This window comes from Lissotriton helveticus, chromosome 6, assembly GCF_964261635.1.
Source record: "Lissotriton helveticus chromosome 6, aLisHel1.1, whole genome shotgun sequence".
NCBI lineage: Eukaryota > Metazoa > Chordata > Amphibia > Caudata > Salamandridae > Lissotriton > Lissotriton helveticus.
In genome coordinates this window covers 1,548,514,509-1,548,536,257 of record NC_136067.1, presented here as the reverse complement: position 1 = coordinate 1,548,536,257, position 21,749 = coordinate 1,548,514,509, and the positions used below count along the sequence as shown (strand labels likewise).

Genomic DNA, 21,749 nt, shown 5'->3' with positions numbered 1-21,749 from the left:
CCTGCTCCTAATGAGGACTAAAGAAATAGTAAATGTCCTTTTTTAGAAAAATATCTAGGCCACTAGCATTTTGTAAGTCAGAGAAAATGCTGGCATCAGTATTATAAGATGGCAAGAGGAGAACAGCCTCTAAACCATCCTCATACATATGATCATAATCTTTATCCTGCACAGCTATGACATCTGAATATGAACTGAAAATCTTCTTCAAGCAAGCAAACCTTTGGGCACAGCTGCAATGCTCACAATATGAACTATTGTTAAAATTAGCCATTATCTTCTCCTTTTCCACATGCATGATACTTTCTTCTATAAATTCCTTTGTTAGGACCCTCGCTTGCACCATCAGTTTCGAAAAAAGCACCAAAGAAGGGCCTGAGCAAACTGGGGACAGAGCTGTAGCTGGTTTAGACTTTGCTATAGGTACTGGGGATGACATCCATGTGGGTGCAGCATTGGAATGTGGGTTGCAATCGAAACCATCAAGCACCAGGAACAGACCCTTTCCTTTATTGGGAAGTTGCCTGAGGTTTGTTGGGCTTCCCTGAACGGATCCAACATCATAAGCCAGAAGGACTCTGTAGAAAAATGTCCCTTTATGACATGGTCACCCCCACTTTTCACTTGGTATTTGATGCAATTTGTACTGAAGTGCATTGGGTTCCTGCAAACCAGGTCTCAAATGCCAGTGCTCTTTCCCTGAAAGAAGGTTACTGCACAAATGTCCCCCAATTAGAAAGACCTTTAGTACATCTGTAAGTCCTTAGTAAACGGTACCTTGGTACCTAGGGCATGGGTACTAAAGAGGGTCCCCAAGGGCTGCAGCATGTATTGTGCTACCCTAAGGGACCCACCACCAAAAATATGCAGACTGGCATTGCTAGCTACATGAAATGGTGCAGACAAATGTGAGAACACGAAATGGAACACACCCTGTGCGCCATGTCCACAGACACTGCATTCAATAGAAGTAAGTCATCCCTACAGCAGATCTTATAGCCCTAAGGCAGGGTGCATTATATAACATGTGAGGACATATTTGCATGAGCAGATATGCCCTGTGCTGTCTAATTCAATTGCTATATAATAGAACAAGTGAACAGGCAATCTATCTGAAGTATACGCACTGGTCATTAAGAGTTCCCCAGTTACATTATGGCTTTACCGAAACCTATGGTGTTTGGTCTCAAACACCTCGTCTCAATAAATCCACACTGATGCCAGTCATGGATTTATTAAAATATGACTACCAAGAACAGAGGCTTCAAAGCCGCTGCCACCACCTTTGTTATGTGAAACCAGCTTTCTCCAGACCTGGGAGATGCCACCCCCTGCCCTGAGGCACCATTTGGCATCAGGGCAGGCGGGAAATTAGCTATGCAAGGAGGCGTGGTGCACTGCCAGGCCAGTCAAACACCTAAGGTGGGCTGCCAGATGTGCTCCATAAAAGAAGGATTCCACCATCTTTTGTTTGGTGTAATTAGGAACTCTGAGTCAAGGTTATGCCCACTCACCACAGGAAGTGGTTATAAAAGGATTGTAGTGAACCCAAGGGTAAGTAGCCCACTGGCTACTACCCTTCACTCTCCTCAACATCCCTAAATTCAGTATTTACTCAAGGATGTAGGTCTTAGGAGTGAACTTTGCACCAGAACCGAGCAGGCAAAATAACCCCCTGAAAAAGTGAGAATTTTAATATTAGTGCATTGTTAGAGTATGGGCAGAATTCAAAGTACGAGTCCTAATCACCAGCTCGTCTGTGAAGGAGCTAGTGTATGAAGGCTGGACTGACAACCCTGTAGCTCATGGACACCAGTGTGCAGTTCTGACTATAATAAGAAACAGTCTTCAGATTTAGAACCATCGAGGTACTACTATGCAGAGGGACAAAAGGAGCACACATCATGTAGGTGCGGACTAAATTCTGATCTCACTGCAGCATAATGAAGGGACTGGGGGAAACACATTTGAAAGCTAATTCAAAACACACATCACAATTGGTGATTGGAATAAAGGGGGCTGATCTGGAAAATAAAAAGCTGAAAGGGCTCAAAAGTAACCTTTATCAGCTGTTACAACAAAGCCACATTGGGCCAAAGATAAAACAAGCAGACATCAGACAACAAAGGCTCTACAGGGCCAACCAACTTCTAGTAGCTAGATTTGAAAAATGGCTTGAGTAGACTTTGTGGAATGTCGGCAGCTTAAATTACATCGGCCACCTAAAATGGAAGATAAAGACCTCTCACACATGGAAGTACATATTGTTGAGATTGCGATGCCCAGTTGCTGGGACTCTGAAAGAGGAAGTTGAAGAAGAGGGCAAATGTTGAGGGCCAACAGTTCAGAGTACCAGATCCTCTGGCTTAATCCATGGGGATCAGAATCAGCTGAGCTTGATCCCAGCTAATTTTCTTCCAGACAGATGAGATCAGTGACACCGGCGATCCAGCGTATAGGAGGCCTGTATCTCATTGAAGGTTGAATGACTATCCTAAAGATCCATAAGGAGGAAATTAAGAGCTCAGCAGGTTTGGTATTACATGTTTTTGTAGGTAGTGTAAAGATCTACAAATGGTACTTCCACTGAGTATAGGGGGCCTGCACTACTTCTGGATGCAAAAGCCACTCGTTATCAGAAACGTGATGCTGTTGGACTTTGTCCTTTTTGCAGGGTTATCCCCAAACTTTTTCTTTCCTCCTCCTATTCTTTCTCACTTGTTGTTGGCTTCAGGACTCTTTACCTCTGATCTAGAATTTCTGACAGTCACATAGCGTCGCGACAACGTCTTGCTTCCTCTTCCAGCCTCTCCTTTACCTTGAAGCCATGGTATTCAATTTGACAACAGAATGAGGTAGGTGTCATTTATTAACTCCTACTTTCGGTCACTGACATTGCTCAAATTGTTATCCCAAACACTTCACTGAGTAGCTAACCAGGCATAGTTCGGATCCAACAACATACACAAGAGAATGAAGAGTAATAGCACAATCAGTGACAAGTGTAGTCCCTCAAGACCCCAAAAACTGTATGTGAAATACCACAATTAACAAGATACACATTGAATCTTGAATGGACTAGTCTGAGGAAAGTTAGTTTTTGAAGCATCAAAACTTGCATCTCGGGGGGCGTGGCCAGGCGTGATCGGAATGGCCGCGAAGTTTCTGAGCTCCGTGCTCGGTGAGCCCAGAAATCAATCCCGAAATGCCATTCTGACTTCCCAAGTGCTTCCCCCGGGGCCGGATTTGTGGCGGAGCCCGGTCCGCCGAACGCAGGAAGTTTGCAGCCCCCGCAGCGGTCCTGTAGCTGCGGCCGGCGCACAGTCGAGTGTGGGCCTCAGAGCCGGGACCCACAGGGGCGCTCGGGCCCATGAACCAACGACTTTCGGTTCGGCCGGAGAATCAGGCCGCGGTGCTAGAAGAATCGATCGGCGCCTGTGTCCGGCATCACAGCTGCCCTGTGTGAGTAGCAGACGCCGAGGCGGTGCTGAGTCAGCTGCGGCCGTGGTGGATGCCGCTCTGAGCGCCAAGTGCCGGCCCCGGGCTAGATTGTGTATCCACCCCCCATCGCCCCTGTTGGACTGTTGGCTCCTCTCCTGTTCCCTCTCCCCCCCCCCGCGGATCCTTGAGGATGTAGCTGGTTTTGGTGGTGTGGGGCAGACGGCTGGATCCGGGGCCCTCCCCATGCCTTGTCAGTGTCCCCCCTTCTCCTGGCAGGGCCCATTGGTCACAACGCAGAGGTGGAACCTAAAGTTGGCAGCACATGAAGTCCATTGCCTGTGAGTTCCAGGGGGAGGGTGCTATTCTGGATGCGGGATGGGGCTGCTTTCTTCGCTGGAGAGGGGCTAAGGCTTCGGGGGGTGGTGGACCCGGACTCAGTGGGATCATTCTGCTTAGCGGCCCTCGGGTTGTTGAAGGACCCCCCACCCAGATGTTCTCTTCCTCTGTCTGATCTTAGGGAGGCGCAGCGGTCTATTTGGTCAGCCAACCGTAAGTATGATGAACTTTTTTGTTTAAGAGTGATGGCTGGATCAGGGACCTGAGTGACTAAGGGTACAAGGGATCGACTGAATAATATCTGTAAGCACTGGGAAGGTGCGGACTGTGGCCCTCTGTGGCGGTAAACTGGTTGCGTTTCTGATTCCCTTGCGCTGTGTGCCTCTGTGAGACCCCCTCCAACATCTACACTGTGGATGAAGTGTATTGCCTGTCCTCGACGTGGCGGTCTGTAGCTGCTAGGTCGGGAGTAACATCTTGCTGCTTCTTGTGGGTGCCCCTGAGTGTGCACTGTCCATCGTGACATGGAACGTGTTAAGGTCACCGGGGCTAAGGGGTCGAAAATGGTACAAGCCAATAAACTTGACAGGTATACCATCACTAAGGATGTGCCGAAAGGAAGGCTGTCAGAGGACTCGGGAAGGAGGGCACTGGTTGGGGAGGAACCAGAGCTCTCTCTTAAAGACGTCATGGATGCCATATCTGGGGTAAAAACCTTGTTAGAGCATAAGATGGACTCAATGGCCATAGACATCAACTTGATTCGCGCTGACATGGGTAAACTGAATGAAAAGGTTAAGCAGGTCGAACTTACCACTTCCAGTCTTGTGGAGGACGTCTCCCAGCTACATGCCGAGGTCAGGGAGCTGCGTGACTCTCCTATGGCCTTTGACCTCAAGTTGGATGACTATGAAGGGCGCCTTCGTCGTAACAATCTTCGCATCCTGGGGGTGCCTGAGAAGTCAGAGGATCAGGCCCCGGACCTCTTTGTCGAGCATCTCATCCTCAAACACTTACAACCGAAAGGTCTCAGCAGGTTTTTCATCATTGAACGGGCACACAGGGTCCCGGGCGGCCATCCCAGACCGGGCGCTCCCCCACGGCCCATGTTGGCCCGAGTCCTCAACTACCGTGACAGGGAGGCTATTCTTCAAAGTTCAAGGGCCAGTGCTCCCCTCAAATATGAAAATGCCAATATTGCCTTCTTTCCTGACTTCACGCAAAGAGTGCAAAAGCACCGAACATCCTTTTTGTCAGTGAAGCGTGATCTGCGGGAGAGAGGCATGAAGTACTCTATGTTGTTTCCGGCCCGTCTTAGAGTTGAGGCGGATGGTTGGGCATGGTTTTTTGACCAACTGGAGACAGTGATGGAGTGGCTTGAGGTCCAGGGCTCTCCGGCTCTGACAGACAGGGGAGGGGATGGTGGCGCAGAGGCTCAGCCTTCCTGAATGGACGTTCAGTTGTATGTCTTGACGGTTTGGGGTGGTGGGGCGGGGGGGTGGATGGGGCGTCATGTGTCCTGGGTTTTTTGGTGGGGTGGGAGGCATAACAATTGGATAACTGTGTTTCCTTCGGACTCATTATTATGACTCTCTGGGCGCTGACCGGAGCTCTTGTGCTCTATCCCCCTAAGTACTTTTTTTGTTCTTTCTTTTGAATGTTTAGGGCGACAGGCACTCTGCATTTTTCAGTGGGCAGTTTTACGCCTAGGGGGCAGGGCAGCGGGGTGGGGGGTGTTGGGGAGGGGAGTTTGTTTCAACAGTTGTGTGGATGGTTTATTGCATCAGAATATTGTACTTGATTAACATGCAGCAGACAGAGGGTTGTCAATTCTTCTTCACGGATGACGATGGGGTAGGGAACTAAAGGTTTTGAGTTGGAACGTGAATGGGTTCGGGGGACTAAATTAAACGCAGTGTGGTCCTTTTGTATCATAGGCGACAAGCTCCAGATGTGGTATTGCGTCAGGAAACACACTTAGTAGGTAACTCATGCAAGGCCATGCACAGAATGGGATATAAGTTGGTGGCCCATTCAGGGTTCACGTCGGGTTCTAGGGAAGTAGGTATCCTTGTTCGAAGGACGCTTCCCTTGGTAATAGACTCCACGTGGGAGGATGACAGGGGTCGGTACGTTGGTGTTTTGGGTCGGTGGGAGGGGTTTGTTATTACCCTCTTGTCTATCTATGTCCCCCCGGGTTTGCAAAGTACTTCATTTGCTGACCTGGGAAGGCTTATGCTTGAGTTGCCTGTTGGACTTTTGATCCTGGGTGGTGACTTTAATGCAGTTGTCTCTGGAGTTATGGACAGGCATCCCCCGCACTATGCGATGGCTGCCCGATTTTATGGACGCAATGGGTCTGGTTGACGGCTGGAGGTTGCTCCACCCTGAACTGAGGCAATACACATTTCACTCTGGCGCTCATAACAGCCTCTCCCGCTTGGATTATTGTATGGTCCCGGCGGCTCAGGCATCCTACGTTACAGTGCCTACTCACCTTGCCAGGGGTATCTCAGATCACTCCCCGCTGTGGTTTCGGCTGTGCGTCACCCCCGGGATGGCGGGGAGGGTGGCCCCCATTAACCCTTGATATCTACGTAACCCTAACCTTCGCAAGGACCTTATCAAGGCTTAAGATGATTATTTTACATACAATGAGGGGTTAGTGTCCTCCTCCGTGTCCCTTTGGGAGGCCTTTAAGACAGTCATTAGGGGTCAAGCCCTGTCACTGATAGCGGGAGCTAAAAAGGAGAGGAACAGGGAGGTAGTTGACGTAGAGACTGAGATCAACCGGTTGGAGGGAGAAATGGAACAGGGAGTAACGCAAGCCAAACTACATCTTTTGAGCCTTAAGCAATATGATTACAAATCCCTGGTCACTGATAGGGCTAAGGCTCTAGGTAGGGAGCAACAGGGCAGGCTTTACGACCTGGGAGATAAAGCCGGGAAACTCATTGCCTGGTTGAACAAAAAGGACTGGGCTGACCGCATCGTCCCAGAACTTGTCACAAAGGAGGGGGCTTCGCTTACAGACCCACAATGTATTGTTGATAGCTTTGCGGCGCACTTCCAAACTGTGTACGTTTCGGTCTCCGGTCGTTCAGAGGATGATCTCGTCTGCTGCTTCGTGATATACAGCTCCCTTGCCTGTCCCTTGAAGACCGTGACTTTATGGATAGTGCTTTGACAGCCGACGAAATAGCTCAAGCTGTCCGCTCCCTGAACTCGGGTAAAGCATTGGGACCTAATGGGCTCCCAATTGAACTCTGCAAACTTAGACCCGATAAACTGGCACCCTATCTTAAAGGCATGTTTCTCAAGGCCAGGGAAAAAGGGATTCTTCCAGATGATCAAAGAGTGGCATCATTGGTAGTGATTCATAAGGCGCGTAGGCCCAAAACCAACTGTGCCTCCTATAGGCCCATTTCTTTACTTAATTCTGAGCCCAAAATAATGACTAAGCTTCTTTCTAATAGGCTGGTGAAGGTAGTAAGCAAACTGATCCACCCGGATCAGTCGGGCTTTATCCCTTACAGGAACACAGCCCTAAACTTACGTAGATTGCATGGCATGATAGCCGGAGCCCATACTCTGCATGAACCAGCTGTGATTGTTTCGCTTGACGCAACCATGGCTTTTGCTACTGTAGTATGGTCCTATCTGTGGGTTGTACAGGCTAAATTTGGATTTGGCCCTGAGTTTATTGGCTGGGTGCGTTTGCTGTATACAGAGCCGCTCGCCCAAATAGTTGTCAATAATCGGGTCTTGGTGCCCTTTCAGCTTGGTCGGGGCACTCGGCAGGGCTGCCCTCTCTCTCCCCTTCTTTTTTTGTTGGCTCTGGAACCTCTGGCGGCCTGGTTGCGCTGGGAACCCTCTATTCGGGGCATTCGGTGGTCCCCTGATTGGGAGGACCGAATTTCCTTGTATGCAGATGATATTCTGCTTTATTTAACTTCTCCCCGGAATCCTTCATTGTCGTCTGTGATGTCTTGGCCTCTTTTGGTAAAAACTCTGGGCTTTCCATTAATTGGGGGAAATCTCTCTTGTTTGTCCTATGGGGGCACCCCTAGTCCCTCCCCGACACTGTCCCATTCAAATCAACACTGATGGGTTCAAATATTAGGGGATTTTCATCTCCCTTGACCTTGCAGTCAGATATGCCCAGAATCTCCTTCCTCCTTTGCAGCGGCTTAGGAGTGATATCGCCAACTGGCGGAAACTCCCGCTCTCTTTGTTGGAACAGGCGGTCCTCTTTAAAATGATGACTCTGCCTCGTTTTCTTTATGCCCTACAGAATACCCTTGATGTAGTTCCAGCCAGCTATTTCCGTGAGGTGGAAGGGTTGCAGCGTAGTCTCCTATGGGAGGGCAGACCCTGTATTGCCTTAGCTGAAGAGGTGTGGCGCCGCGGCCAGGGCGACTGACGCTGGAATCTGGGGACCACGGTTCGATCCCCGGCTCCGGCGGCAGGTTAGCCCAGCACCATGTGACTCTGGGCAATAGCTCGCTTAATCTTCCCGACGGCCCCCCAGCGCCTAGAGACCCTTACGGGTGATTGTGCGCTTTACAAATGTGGACTTTACTTTACTTTAGCTAAGCTGACGCTCCCCTGGTATGATGGGGGCATTGCCCTCCCGGATATCAGGTGGTACTATTAGGCCTCCCAGCAATTAATCATGGAACGTATGGTCCCATTGCCGACCCTGGCTATGCCATGGTTAAGTGGCTTCTCCCCGGAGGTAGATACAATAGGGCGCTGTACGCTAAGCCGACTAAGTTGAATTTGACGGGCCCAACTAAACATGCTGTTCGTATCTGGCATGATGCCACGAGTTCTCTGGGGTGGAAGGCCATTCCCGCTTTTTGACTCGGAGCGGTTAGGTAAGCTCTGGAGGACAAAAGGATTAGATAAATGGGACCTGGTAGGGATCTCCACCATTGGAGACATCTGGGTAAAGGGGAGGATCAAGTCCTTTGTGGAAATGCAGGCCTAATTTGAGTTGTCGAAACTTGAGTACTTCCGTTACGCTCAAATCCGACATTCACTCCAGTCGGCTCTGCCAGTAGACGCTGATCTCTCGGAGGCTTCGCCTCTTGATGATAGAATTTTGGATGGTCACCTCCCCGAAAAAACAATCTCCCTGATCTATAAGAAGCTAATAAACCATAGGGTTGATGTGCTGGGGGAGTTGAGGGATAGATGGGTGCAGGACGGCATAGAATTAGATGATGAGGACTGGCAATCGGCCGTGTCTTCACCGAAGGTGGTTGCAATCCCAGCGCGGCTGCGTCTCGTTCAGCTTAAAATACTACACAGGGTCTATGTCACGGGGCCCAACTTGTCCATATGGGTCTTTCTGATACAAATCTCTGGAGACGGAAACGTGGTCTCATGGGTACATTCCTTCATATCGTCTGGGAATGTCAGTATATCACTGAATATTGGCGTAAGATTCATAGTATCGTAAACAAGGTCTGTGGGGTCTCCCTGCTAACGGAGGCTAGGAGTTGCCTCCTCAACATATTGGAGCCTACGGACCTCAACTCTGCACAGACGCAATGGGCTACATTGGGCTTTATGATAGTGAAAAGGAATATTGCCCAGCTGTGAGGAGCCGAACAGCCTCCCACCTTGGAGGTTTGGAAAAATAACTTAGACTGAAGTATGTTTCGTGAGAAGACTGTTTTCATGGTGTGGTAAATAAATAAATAATACCCTATTTTTGGATGTATAAATGAATAACAGATAGCTCAATAAATAAGAGTCAAGATTCGAGGTAGTAGGAGTTTCTGCAGGTTTATTACAGCATAAGGACAGGATCAGGACAACCTGCATAGGGTGACCCAGCAGGACAACTGGGGCCCAGCAGCTGCTGGGGCTAGGTCTGGGATGAGCGCGCTAACATTTAATAACATAACATTGATTTATATACATAGCGCAAACACATAGCATTACATTGCAGTAGGCGTAACAGTGGGTGGAGCAGAAGGCGTGACGTGTAGCAGTCGCGAGAGATAACAGAAAAAAGAGGTGTAACTGGGAGTATACATAGACATGTGATGTAAAACGTAACAGAATATGTCATGGATGGGCGGACACATAGGAGGGGGCTACCTAAGGAGCCGGGACCTCTAACCTAATGGTGCGCAAAAACTGGCAATGACGTGTTACTAGGAGAAGCTGGGGCTACGAACTCTGTGCTAGGAGCAGAGACTAGAGTCTGGAAGGTCGGAGCGACATGTACCTAAACCCTATCTGGTATCTAATGTTTAGGGAACATGTTGATATAAACTAGAAGTTATGAGGGGAGAGGCTAACTTGACTCTAAGACTGGACCATGCATTATTCTACATGTAGTGCGTGAAGAAGAATATTAAATGACCATTAAATACAGTATTTCTCTAACGTGGAGCCGAGAAGGCTAGACAATGACGGAAACTATTGATGCAGTTCAGTAGCTTAGGAATGCAGAGGAGGAGGACTGAACTGATAGCTGGAACTATAACATACTGTTGGCAGACTCAGAGGCAGAGCCGGGGTGCACCGGGCACTGCAAGGCAGGAAGTAAGTGAAGGGTCGAGGATACAGGTGGGGGCTGTATCGCTCCTTAGCGAGGCTTTCGGGAGACAGGAGCTGAATCTGTGGTCCGGGCCCTTTTGAGGCCTAGAAACGGGGACTTTATAATGGAATAACGTGCACACTGAGAAACGTGGCAACATTACCTACATAGGCCTGATATTCGTAGTATTCACGAGGACTGGAAATTTAACATATTAGAGGTGGACACAACTGTAATTGCGTCTTTAATCAGAAATGGGGAATAACATATGCATATTGGTCATGCATACATAACATATGATGGATGGGGCGTAGGGACACAGAACATGGCAAAATTTACTTTTCCACATTCCCTCCTTGTCACTACGTTTCCATCAGGAAACATCAATATTCATGATACCATCTATCATTTCATACAGTACCATTTGCTCGTCTCGAATTGTCTTGGAACGGGATTTAGAACGGGGCTTGGGACTGGGAATACAAGAGGTAGCACACATGCTGCAAATCGCAGGGCCACATTGTATACAGAGGCAGCAACTAAATATGATCGCTACTGCAATACCTAGAAAGGACAGGACTTTCCATCCCCATGCGGAAATTATATTCCAGAACCAACCGGACCATGTCCAGGTGCCTGGATCTTGATGTAACAGATGGGCAATTTTATGGAGTCTGGTTATAGCTGAATAAACAGACGGCGCGTTATTTGGAATGAAAATGCAACAACTGGATCCGAGAATTCTACAGGCCCCGCCCCTATCGGCCAGTATGACGTCAAGGACGAGACGATTCTGTAAAACGACAATTCTCATAAAGGATTGCTCTTCAGTTAAGTTACCTAGAGCAGAGGCAGTCTCATCTACTACTGCTTCAAGGGTTCTTGTTAACCTACGGATTAGCTTACTATTTACAACTGTACCTAAATAAGGGAAAACACCTTTATCTATATCAATGAATTGCTCTGCAGCGGTTTCAGTATAATCGACAATCGGGAGATTTCTCTTGTGTCTAGTGTGTACTAAGAAAGAATTCCTATGATAATCAGGTGGGGCTAGAAAAACAGGTGGCAGTAGGAAGGCAATGTAACAGGTTCCCTCCCAATCGAGGGGCAGACGGACATATGCAGTTTGACCACAAATAAAATAAGAATGACGTGAAGCTATAAAAATAGATTTCCCACTGTCACTATACTGGATAACAGTAGTACATTCACTATGACCTATATGTACAGAACCATAACTACGGACACATAATTCGCCTTTGACTGGTAATACTAAAATAGCGGGTGAGTCTGGAGTAGTATCAGACTGAACATTCAGGACCATGAAATTCGACGAATAATTTCCTAAATTATATACTTCATTTTCTAGATCTAAACCTGTTCTGTGGGGGAAACCTTGCTTGTCTGGGAAACATGTACTGTTAAGAAAAGACATATCTGTTGAGGATGACGTTAGCGTGGACCATGCTCCACACGAACCATTGTGTGAGAATGGATAAGGAAAGAGTGGCAGAACTCCCTTCGATGTCTGGAAAGGGGGGAGTCGACCACACACCCAACAATTAGTGGCATTGCTGGTCTGGTGTGAGTAATGTAACATACGGATGAATGTGTTATTACGCATGGCGAGGCGGTATGAATATTCGTGAGGAGGCAGATCACTAAACGTGTGCTCTACTGTAGCATGAGCAGACATATTTACATGAGGAACTGAAAAACTCAGATAGAAAGCATAACTGGTGCAAGAAATCATTATGCTGATGAATAATATGAAACTCAGAAAAACGATGCATTGAAGTGAACTTCGACTGACTCTCTCACTATGGGGGTCTATTTTATACATGTCAGAAACAATCTAACCGTTTCACCTAGGGGAGGACTTATACAATCAAACTGGCTGACTTATTAGACCTGAGCTTTAACTTATACTCCTGTTGCGGAGTTTTCTCTAACAAGGGAGGGGTTGTAATAAAGTCTGGTGCGGGACAGTCCTTTAAAACGATGTTCTGGCAATCCTTCGAATCCTGGGAAATGTTCTTGGCAATGTCTTTGAAGTCTGGCTTTGGTCCTTTGAAAAGTTTTACATGAGAAAGGTGGACCCACCCCTTCCTGCCTTCCAACTTGACGGCAGTTCGGGTGGTCAAGAGGACCTGACGTGGCTCCTTCCAACGTGGTTCCAGCGGACTTGATCTGTCAAAGTTGCGGACGAGGACCATCGATCCTGGAACGATCTCGTGCGGTGCCACCTCGGTATTGTCTGGAAATGCGGCGGCAACCTGTGAACGACATGAGTTGAGGGCAGACATCAAGGAAGCTAGGTAATCTGTCAGCATATTACATGAAACATCGGTAATACTTTGGGGTCTAGGAGTACCCCACATGTTAGGGGGGCGGCCGAAAACGACCTCATACGGGGACAGACCTGATCTGGAATGTGCGACCATACGCATGTAGAACAGAGCGACTGGCAAAGCTACTAACCAGTCCACACCTTTGTCTTTACAGACTTTTGCTATACGGATTTTCAGAGTCTGATTATGCCTCTCGACTAGTCCAGCTGCTTCTGGATGGCGTACACAATGGAACTTCCACTGGTACCCTAACAACAGGGAAACATGTCTCATAAGTTCGGATGAGAATGGCTGACCGTTGTCAGAATATACGACTCTAGGGAGTCCATATCTAGGGAAGAATTCACGAACCAACTGTTTGGCAGTGGTCGCGGCTGTGTAATCTGGGACTGGATATGCTTCTGTCCATCTGGACAAAGCGCATACTACTACAAGGACATACTTGAAACCTCGACATCGCTCCATTTGAATATAATCCATCTGGAGGACCTCAAAAGGGTGGTCAGGGGGCTGGAAACCACCTTGTTCCACCGGGACACTTTTACCTGGATTAAACTGACAACATATCATACAAGTACGGACTTTCTGCTTGGCTGCAGCTCGTAAATGTTTGTTGAACCAAATGTTCTGGATACTGTCTAACATAGCCTTTTCTCCTAAATGTGCTGGACTATGTGCGGTATTGATAATGACTTGAACCATAGAATCGGGGAGAAACCATGTGGCTCTACCCTTCGTTAACCATCCTTGATCTGTCTGGACCCCTCCTTGTACAGACCATTTCTTGATCTCATCGGGAGTAGCATGTAACTGGATATCTATGACATCTTGAGTAGGGTCCTTAACTGTCATGCATGTAATCGGATCTGGAATATGTGTCTGTGTCTGATTAACTGGAATGTCTGGAGTCTGTGCTGTAAGCTTGGCTGTGCGGTCTGCTAAATCATTACCTTGGGAAATAATGTCAGTAACTTTCGTATGTGCTTTGCACTTCATGATAGCAATAGATGTCGGTAAATGTATGGCATCTAACAGGGCTTGAATAAGGAGACCATGCTGAATCTTGGTTCCATGAGAAGTCATGAAACCTCTCTCCTGCCAGAGCACTCCGAAGTCGTGTACAACTCCGAATGCGTAACGTGAATCTGTGTAAACATTAACTTTCAGGTTCTTGGCGTGTACACAGGCTTGTGTCAGAGCAACTAGCTCTGCTGCTTGAGCGGACAGGGTATCAATACGGTGTGTTTCAATAACTTCAATGTCAGTAGTCACTGCATACGCGGCGACTAGTTCTCCTGTACTAGTTCTCATACATGAACCGTCCACATAAAGTGTCAGGTCAGGATCTGATAACGGAATATCTGTCAGGTCTTGTCTTGGCTTAGTCGTAATATCAACTAATTCCACACAATCATGTGGGTCTGGATTTGAACTAACTGATGGTAACAGTGTAGCAGGATTCAGGACGTTGCAGCGTCTAATTTCTATGTGTGGCTGGAACAGTGTCAATTCATAACCTGTTAAACGTGCAATTGTCAAGTGCTGAGTTTGTGTTCGGTTTAAAAGAACTTCTACTGAATGTGGAACTTGTACTGTCAGGGAATGTCCTAAAACTATGGAATCACTTTGTCTGATAGCTAGTGCTGTGGCTGCGACTGACTTGAGGCACGCAGGCAACGCCTGGGCGACTGGATCTAACGTGCTCGAAAAATAAGCACAGGGCTTGTATTGTCCTGCTTGATCTTGTGTGAGAACAGATAATGCTGTACCTTCGCGTTCTGTAACGAAAAGTATAAAAGGCTTACTGTAGTTCGGTGTAGCTAGAACTGGAGCTTGACATAGGGCTTTCTTTAACTCGTTGAAACTAAGTGTATGTTCAGATGTCCAAGGGAGGACAGTCGATACGGCTGCCTCCTGTGTCGTTAACTGTATCAGTGGCTTGGCTAGAAATGCATACTGGGGAATCCATTGTCTACAATAAGAAGTAAGGCCGATAAAAGCACGTACCTCCTTCTGGGTTCTGGGCTGGGGAAGACTCGCTATTAACTGGATACGGTCGGGTGTCAACTGCCTACCCCTCTTGGACAGCAAGTGTCCTAAGTATACCACTTGCTGGACACAGAATTGAAGCTTCGAAGGTGACACCTTGTGCCCCATCTCGGCTAGAAAATACAGAACTGTAAGTGATGCTCGCTCGCAGTCACGTTCAGAACGGGCTGTGATCAGTAGATCATCGACATACTGGAGCAGGGCAGTGTCAGTTGGCATGTGAATGTTGTCTAGTTGTCTCTTGAGTGCTTGACTGTAAATACTAGGGCTTTCTGTGAAACCTTGAGGAGCGCGTGTAAACATATAGCTCCTTCCATTTAAACAAAATCCGAAAAGAAACTGGCTGTCTGGATGAATTGGAACACTAAAAAATGCATTTTTAAGGTCAATAACAGTGAAAAACATGGCTTCGGAATCAATGGCTGTTAACAGGGAAGAAATGTCTGGGACAACTGGGTACTGAGGAATAATACATTTATTAAGCTCTCGTAAATCAATCACTAATCGATATACTGGGGGTGCATTTGGATCAGTACGTTTCATGACTGGAATGATTGGAGAATTGCATACATTGGAGTCAGTTTCTACAACTACTCCCTGAGCCATGAGCTCGTCAATAATTTTGGATAAGGCTGCTACAGCCTCAGGTGGCAATCTGTACTGTCTGATTCGTGGTAACACTACACCTGGCTTGAGAGTCACACGATAGGGTGTGATTTGCATGTAACCTACATCAGTTGGACCTTGCGCCCATAACTGCTGCGGAACATTAGACAATCTTGAATCAAAATCTTGTAATACATAGTGACCCTTAAAGTCACGTAGGAACAGACGTATTCCCTCTGGGGAACAGCAAATAACTGCACCTAACTCTTTCAATGTCTTAATGCCTAACAGATTTTCTGGACATGACTTAGTAAGTAACAGATCAGTAGTACGGGACAATGGACCTACTTCTAGAGTAACTGGCTTTGAAATCTCATTAACTATGGGTTTTCCTGAAAATCCAAGGGAAACATTTCTTGAGCCTGAGAGCGGAGCCCCTGGAACTTCGGCGTGACTAATTGTAGTCCTACTTGCCCCTGTATCGATCAAAAATTTTCTGTCTTTCCCTAATACTTGGCTGTGAACATAGGGACCTTCTTGGTCTACAGGTATCTCGATGAGAGGCAAGCCTACCTCCCTCTCTAGGCTGTTTCATGAATATGACTGATACTCTGGATACTCGGACTGTGCATACTGGTACATCTGCGATGTAACATGCTGTGTTGCAGCAATAGGCTGCGGTACTGTAACTGTCTGTTGTGCATTCTGTGACTGAGGAATCTGTGAAACTAGTTCTTGTCTCGGCGGACGTGGTCTTTCTTTAGTCTTACCAGTAGCTATATTGTGTTTCAGGACTGCACACTCGTTTATAAAATGACCTGGCTGTTTACAATAATTGCAGTTCCCTTTAACGGGAGCCGCAGGATGACTAGCTTGATTCGGACCCCTCTTCTGACTATCTTGAGGAATAGATTGTGCAACTAGCACTTTCATTTTCGTGTCTTTCATACGTTTTCTTTCGTGTTCTTGCTCTTCTCTGATTCTATTCTGGTGATACTGGAGCATCTGGAGCATCTGGGACGGAGTATTTGCTTGCCAGGTGCTTTCGACTTTCAAAACTCGATTTTTAATTTGTGGGCTTGAATTCTCGACTAATTTGGTAACGAAAAGATGAGGGTATGACTCACTACTTGTCCTGAGACCACTGTTAATACTGAAACATTTCTCGAATCTAGAATAAAAATCACTAATGTCTTCATCTTGTTTCTGTTTACAGGCTGAGATTGCATCCCAGTCTTCTTTCCTAGTTGTCAATAATCTGGGTAAAACTTGAATCAATAATTCTGGTAATTCTTTACATTTATCTCCAAGACCGGTACCTGGTACTCGTGCCTTGTCTTCAGCTTCTAGAGCTGCCCAATCGATCTTTTTCTCTCCCACCTCCCATTCTTTTTCCTTTAACTTTTCATACACCCCTGCGGGTAGCAGGACCTTTAACATTTTAATGATGTCTGGATAAGTGTATTCTCCCATACGGAGTATGTCTTTTAATTCTCTATGGAACCCTGCTGGATCTTTGTCATGACAGGGAATTAACTTTTTCATTTCGAGGAGTTCCATCTTTGTGATTGGAGTGTATACAAACACTCGTTGCATTTCGCCACCCGTTCCTCTGACTGGGTGGACTTCTCGTAACGGATTCTGTCTGTCTATGTAGAATGGTTTACTTTCTGGGGGTGAGACATGAACAAAATGCGGGTTCAGGAACGTTCTATACTTGTGGCGCTGTTCTAGAATGACACTAATTAAATCGGTACCTAGACCTCCCCATCTGTACTGGAGTAACTCGTTCAGAATATCGTGTAACGGGCCTGGATCAGAATGTTGACCCTCATACAGGGTAATGAGGTGCTGGATCATATACATACCCACCAGTCGTTGCTCGGCTGGGGGCAGTTTCAGAAACATTTGTGCCACTATTTCGTCTGGAAAAGTGGTAGAATCAGTAATCCATCGGACTGCTGATCGGGCTAGTTCTTGTTCATGCATGGTGCTTAACTCGTTATAACCGACTCGTGATTTCAGAAAGTGATCGGTAGCTTGAAATACTTGTTCTAGGGAACAAGGCTCCCGTTCTGGTGCTGGATGATGAAAAATAGACTTAGGTTCTGGACGTAAATGGCGATCTGGAAATCTGGATTTTCCTACATATGCTATTCTGGCCGGATTCTCGTCTTCCTCTTCAGGATCAGAGATACTTTCTTTCTCGCTTACTTGTGCTGCTTTACGCTGTTCGTGTAACCTTACTATTTCTTTACGAATTTTCTTGTACATACTTTCCATGGCACTAATGGTCTTGTGCTTACCCTCGGCTATATTATCACTCCACCTTGTCAGGATTCTCATTTCGGCGGGATCTTTAGACGGGTAATCTTGTTCTCTTATTAGACAATTGATCAGGAACTTTAATATCATCAGCTGAATCTCGGCTTTCCTTTGAGACATAATCTCACCAATACTTTCTGGATCATCCCCTGTACGGATGAAACGATATATTCTGTCTAGATCTTCTTTCATATTTGGTAAGGTGACTAGATACTCGGTCACCCTTCTTACGCGTACGGAATATAAAACCATATTATATTCGCCTGGAACTGGATCATAAACACATTCGGCAAGGGCTTGTCTGATTTCTGTAACAGACTTATTACTTTTAGGAGTACGCTGTGATGCTTGAGCATGTAATTCGAGTGCTGATAAACGTTTGTGTGGCGGCGGGGTTTGAGGAGGACCTCCCCCTGCGGCCCCTATACTAGAATCGTCGACTGACATTCTTCGTGCTTGCAGGGTCGGTAATTGTAACGTGGGCTGAACTTGTATGGCAGGCTGACCCGGGGGTACCGTAACAGGTACTCCGGTGTCTGGAGGAACGGGAAATGCCTGATTTACAGGGACAGGTGGAGCGCGAACTGGATTTGCATATTCTGGAACTGTGTCGTCCAAATAGGACAAAATAAAAATATCAGCTGCGGTCGGTTTGTGACGTAGCTTGGTCGGAACTAATGGTGGCGGGAAATTACTGGGTGCCTCTGGGGTCGCTTTTGGCAAGCCTTCGGCAAGGAGAGGATACATACCCTTAATAAGGGCATGCCTCTGTCTGTCTGACTGTTCGACTTTGACTTGTTCACCTATCTCGATTAATTCTCTTTCTTGGGCTCGTTCTTGGGATTCTCTACTTAACTCTGACTTTCTGACTTCCTTTTCCGTTCTTCTATGCGCTTCCTTACGCCATAACTCGATGGCATCTTTCTGTGACTGTCTGGCTTTCTTTTTCCATAATGCTTCTTCTACTCGCATGATACATTCGGCATCCCATGTACCCGATACGGGCCATCTATACTTTTCTTCTAACTGTTTGGTATATTCTACCCATAAATCTAGATACAATATGGCGCTTATGCCATGTTTCTGATACATAAAGTGACCTGGACTGTCCCTCGGCGGAACAGGAACTGCTGCTTCCAGCAGACCCTTTCTAGTTCTTAACTGACGTAACTTGGAAAAGAGCGGCATTCTAAACTTGAATCGGAACACAATACAATACACGAAAAACAATAACAATTGGGAAAACAATTCAGGCATACCACGACATTGGAAATACATTAAACAATATCATAACATAACAGTTCGAACAGAATACTACCTGAAAATACTGAAAACAGAAACAGAACAGAATTCTCGAGAACGGAACAGACTAGAATTACTGGATGCACTGCTATAACAGTACGGAACATACCGGTCCCATAAAGGAACACATCAAGACCCGTATCCACCTAGGTGAATACTTCGTTTGTGAGCTTGGGTACCACCAACCCACGGACCAGGAGTCAATTTAGACTGACCCTGTCTAGACACTACCCCAGCAATGGTACTCACCGGGCAGCACGGAACGGAAGGCCTCGAACGGGACTGGACTACGACGGACTTCGGACTTCGGACTTCAGTTACGGGTGGGCCTCCGGATACCTCGGACCTTGGACTCTCGGCTTGGGCTCTGGTCGGGACTCGCCGCGTTCCTCCACCGTCTCGTTCGGATGCTGGACCGCCTCCTCCGTCTCCTCCGTGGGCCTGAGGGATACTTGAAGCAGAAATATCTGCACTTGGCCAATATGGTTCCGTCACGACTGCAGAGGGTCAGGGGGTCGGCGTGGCTTCACCGACGCGTGGGGAAAGGGCAAGTCCCTATTCGGGCGCCATTATGTGGTAAATAAATAAATAATACCCTATTTTTGGATGTATAAATGAATAACAGATAGCTCAATAAATAAGAGTCAAGATTCGAGGTAGTAGGAGTTTCTGCAGGTTTATTACAGCATAAGGACAGGATCAGGACAACCTGCATAGGGTGACCCAGCAGGACAACTGGGGCCCAGCAGCTGCTGGGGCTAGGTCTGGGATGAGCGCGCTAACATTTAATAACATAACATTGATTTATATACATAGCGCAAACACATAGCATTACATTGCAGTAGGCGTAACAGTGGGTGGAGCAGAAGGCGTGACGTGTAGCAGTCGCGAGAGATAACAGAAAAAAGAGGTGTAACTGGGAGTATACATAGACATGTGATGTAAAACGTAACAGAATATGTCATGGATGGGCGGACACATAGGAGGGGGCTACCTAAGGAGCCGGGACCTCTAACCTAATGGTGCGCAAAAACTGGCAATGACGTGTTACTAGGAGAAGCTGGGGCTACGAACTCTGTGCTAGGAGCAGAGACTAGAGTCTGGAAGGTCGGAGCGACATGTACCTAAACCCTATCTGGTATCTAATGTTTAGGGAACATGTTGATATAAACTAGAAGTTATGAGGGGAGAGGCTAACTTGACTCTAAGACTGGACCATGCATTATTCTACATGTAGTGCGTGAAGAAGAATATTAAATGACCATTAAATACAGTATTTCTCTAACGTGGAGCCGAGAAGGCTAGACAATGACGGAAACTATTGATGCAGTTCAGTAGCTTAGGAATGCAGAGGAGGAGGACTGAACTGATAGCTGGAACTATAACATACTGTTGGCAGACTCAGAGGCAGAGCCGGGGTGCACCGGGCACTGCAAGGCAGGAAGTAAGTGAAGGGTCGAGGATACAGGTGGGGGCTGTATCGCTCCTTAGCGAGGCTTTCGGGAGACAGGAGCTGAATCTGTGGTCCGGGCCCTTTTGAGGCCTAGAAACGGGGACTTTATAATGGAATAACGTGCACACTGAGAAACGTGGCAACATTACCTACATAGGCCTGATATTCGTAGTATTCACGAGGACTGGAAATTTAACATATTAGAGGTGGACACAACTGTAATTGCGTCTTTAATCAGAAATGGGGAATAACATATGCATATTGGTCATGCATACATAACATATGATGGATGGGGCGTAGGGACACAGAACATGGCAAAATTTACTTTTCCACAATGGCCAGAGACCGCCCTCGAAAGTGGGCTTTGATATGGGACTTTGGAATAGATATAGAGGAGAGATCTGTGTGCCACCTAGAGACGCTGTTTTTGATGTACCCCCATCAAGTTTCTGATATCATGTGCATGCCTATACCCTGTACCCCCGAATGTTTTATAACTGATATGATGATCTCCTCTGTACTGTGAATTTCAATGATGCTTTGTTTCAATAAAAAAAAAAACTTGCATCTCATTTCATTATTGTTTTACCACACCCACAATGTTCATGCAATTTATTATTTAAGAAAGCATTGACAGTATTAATATTGAACAAGAATAAATCACACCTGAAAAGGCGAATATATCTGAATAAAAAAGTTAGTTTCAGAAGTACATCCTTAACTACGATACCTGTAGATCTGATATCTAAGCACCAAAGCAGCTGACCGAGATATGACCAGAGAACAACATAAACACACAGCAGCATATGCTGCTGCTAATAACCTACACATACAGCTTTTTATGAATATAAATAAATATATATCAATATACATACTAGCTCCCGTTCATGGGTCTTAGAAGTAACACATCCAGGCTACAAGCAGATTAAAAAACTAAATTTCTTTCCGTCAATTACAAATGTCATGAGAATTGCAGGTAAGCACACTGGCGGGTTGCCTGAACGCACAACTTTCTCAAAACACATACCCCCTGCAAGAATATTCCAATTCAACTTCAATTATTTTTAATATTCAAGAAATATGTAACTCTTGAGGTACTCACCTTCAGCAACAGTGAGCAAGTTATTGAAATCTGCAGATGAATATGGCTGAGCTGGTTCTGAATTCTTAACATTTCCCAAAGGCAAAAATGGATCATAATCAATGGAGGTGAGATCTGCAAGACTCAGGGTGTAATGACTTTGCTGGGTATACGTCGTTGAACCATAGGCACAGCAGTGCAGTACCTGCCAGAAAAAAAGTATAGCAATGTCGTTCATAATAT

General features: G+C 46.5%; 1 protein-coding gene across 5 annotated transcripts in view; it reads right to left on the bottom strand.

The window, feature by feature from the left end:
* RALGAPA2 (Ral GTPase activating protein catalytic subunit alpha 2) overlaps positions 1-21,749 on the bottom strand; it is a 1,907,250-nt gene that overhangs the window by 665,904 nt on the left and 1,219,597 nt on the right. For all 5 annotated transcript variants that reach the window (XM_078649331.1, XM_078649327.1, XM_078649328.1 and 2 more), the window contains one exon: positions 21,528-21,711. In XM_078649331.1, coding sequence (XP_078505457.1) covers positions 21,528-21,711 — 184 coding nt within the window. The remainder of the gene's footprint in view (positions 1-21,527; positions 21,712-21,749) is intronic.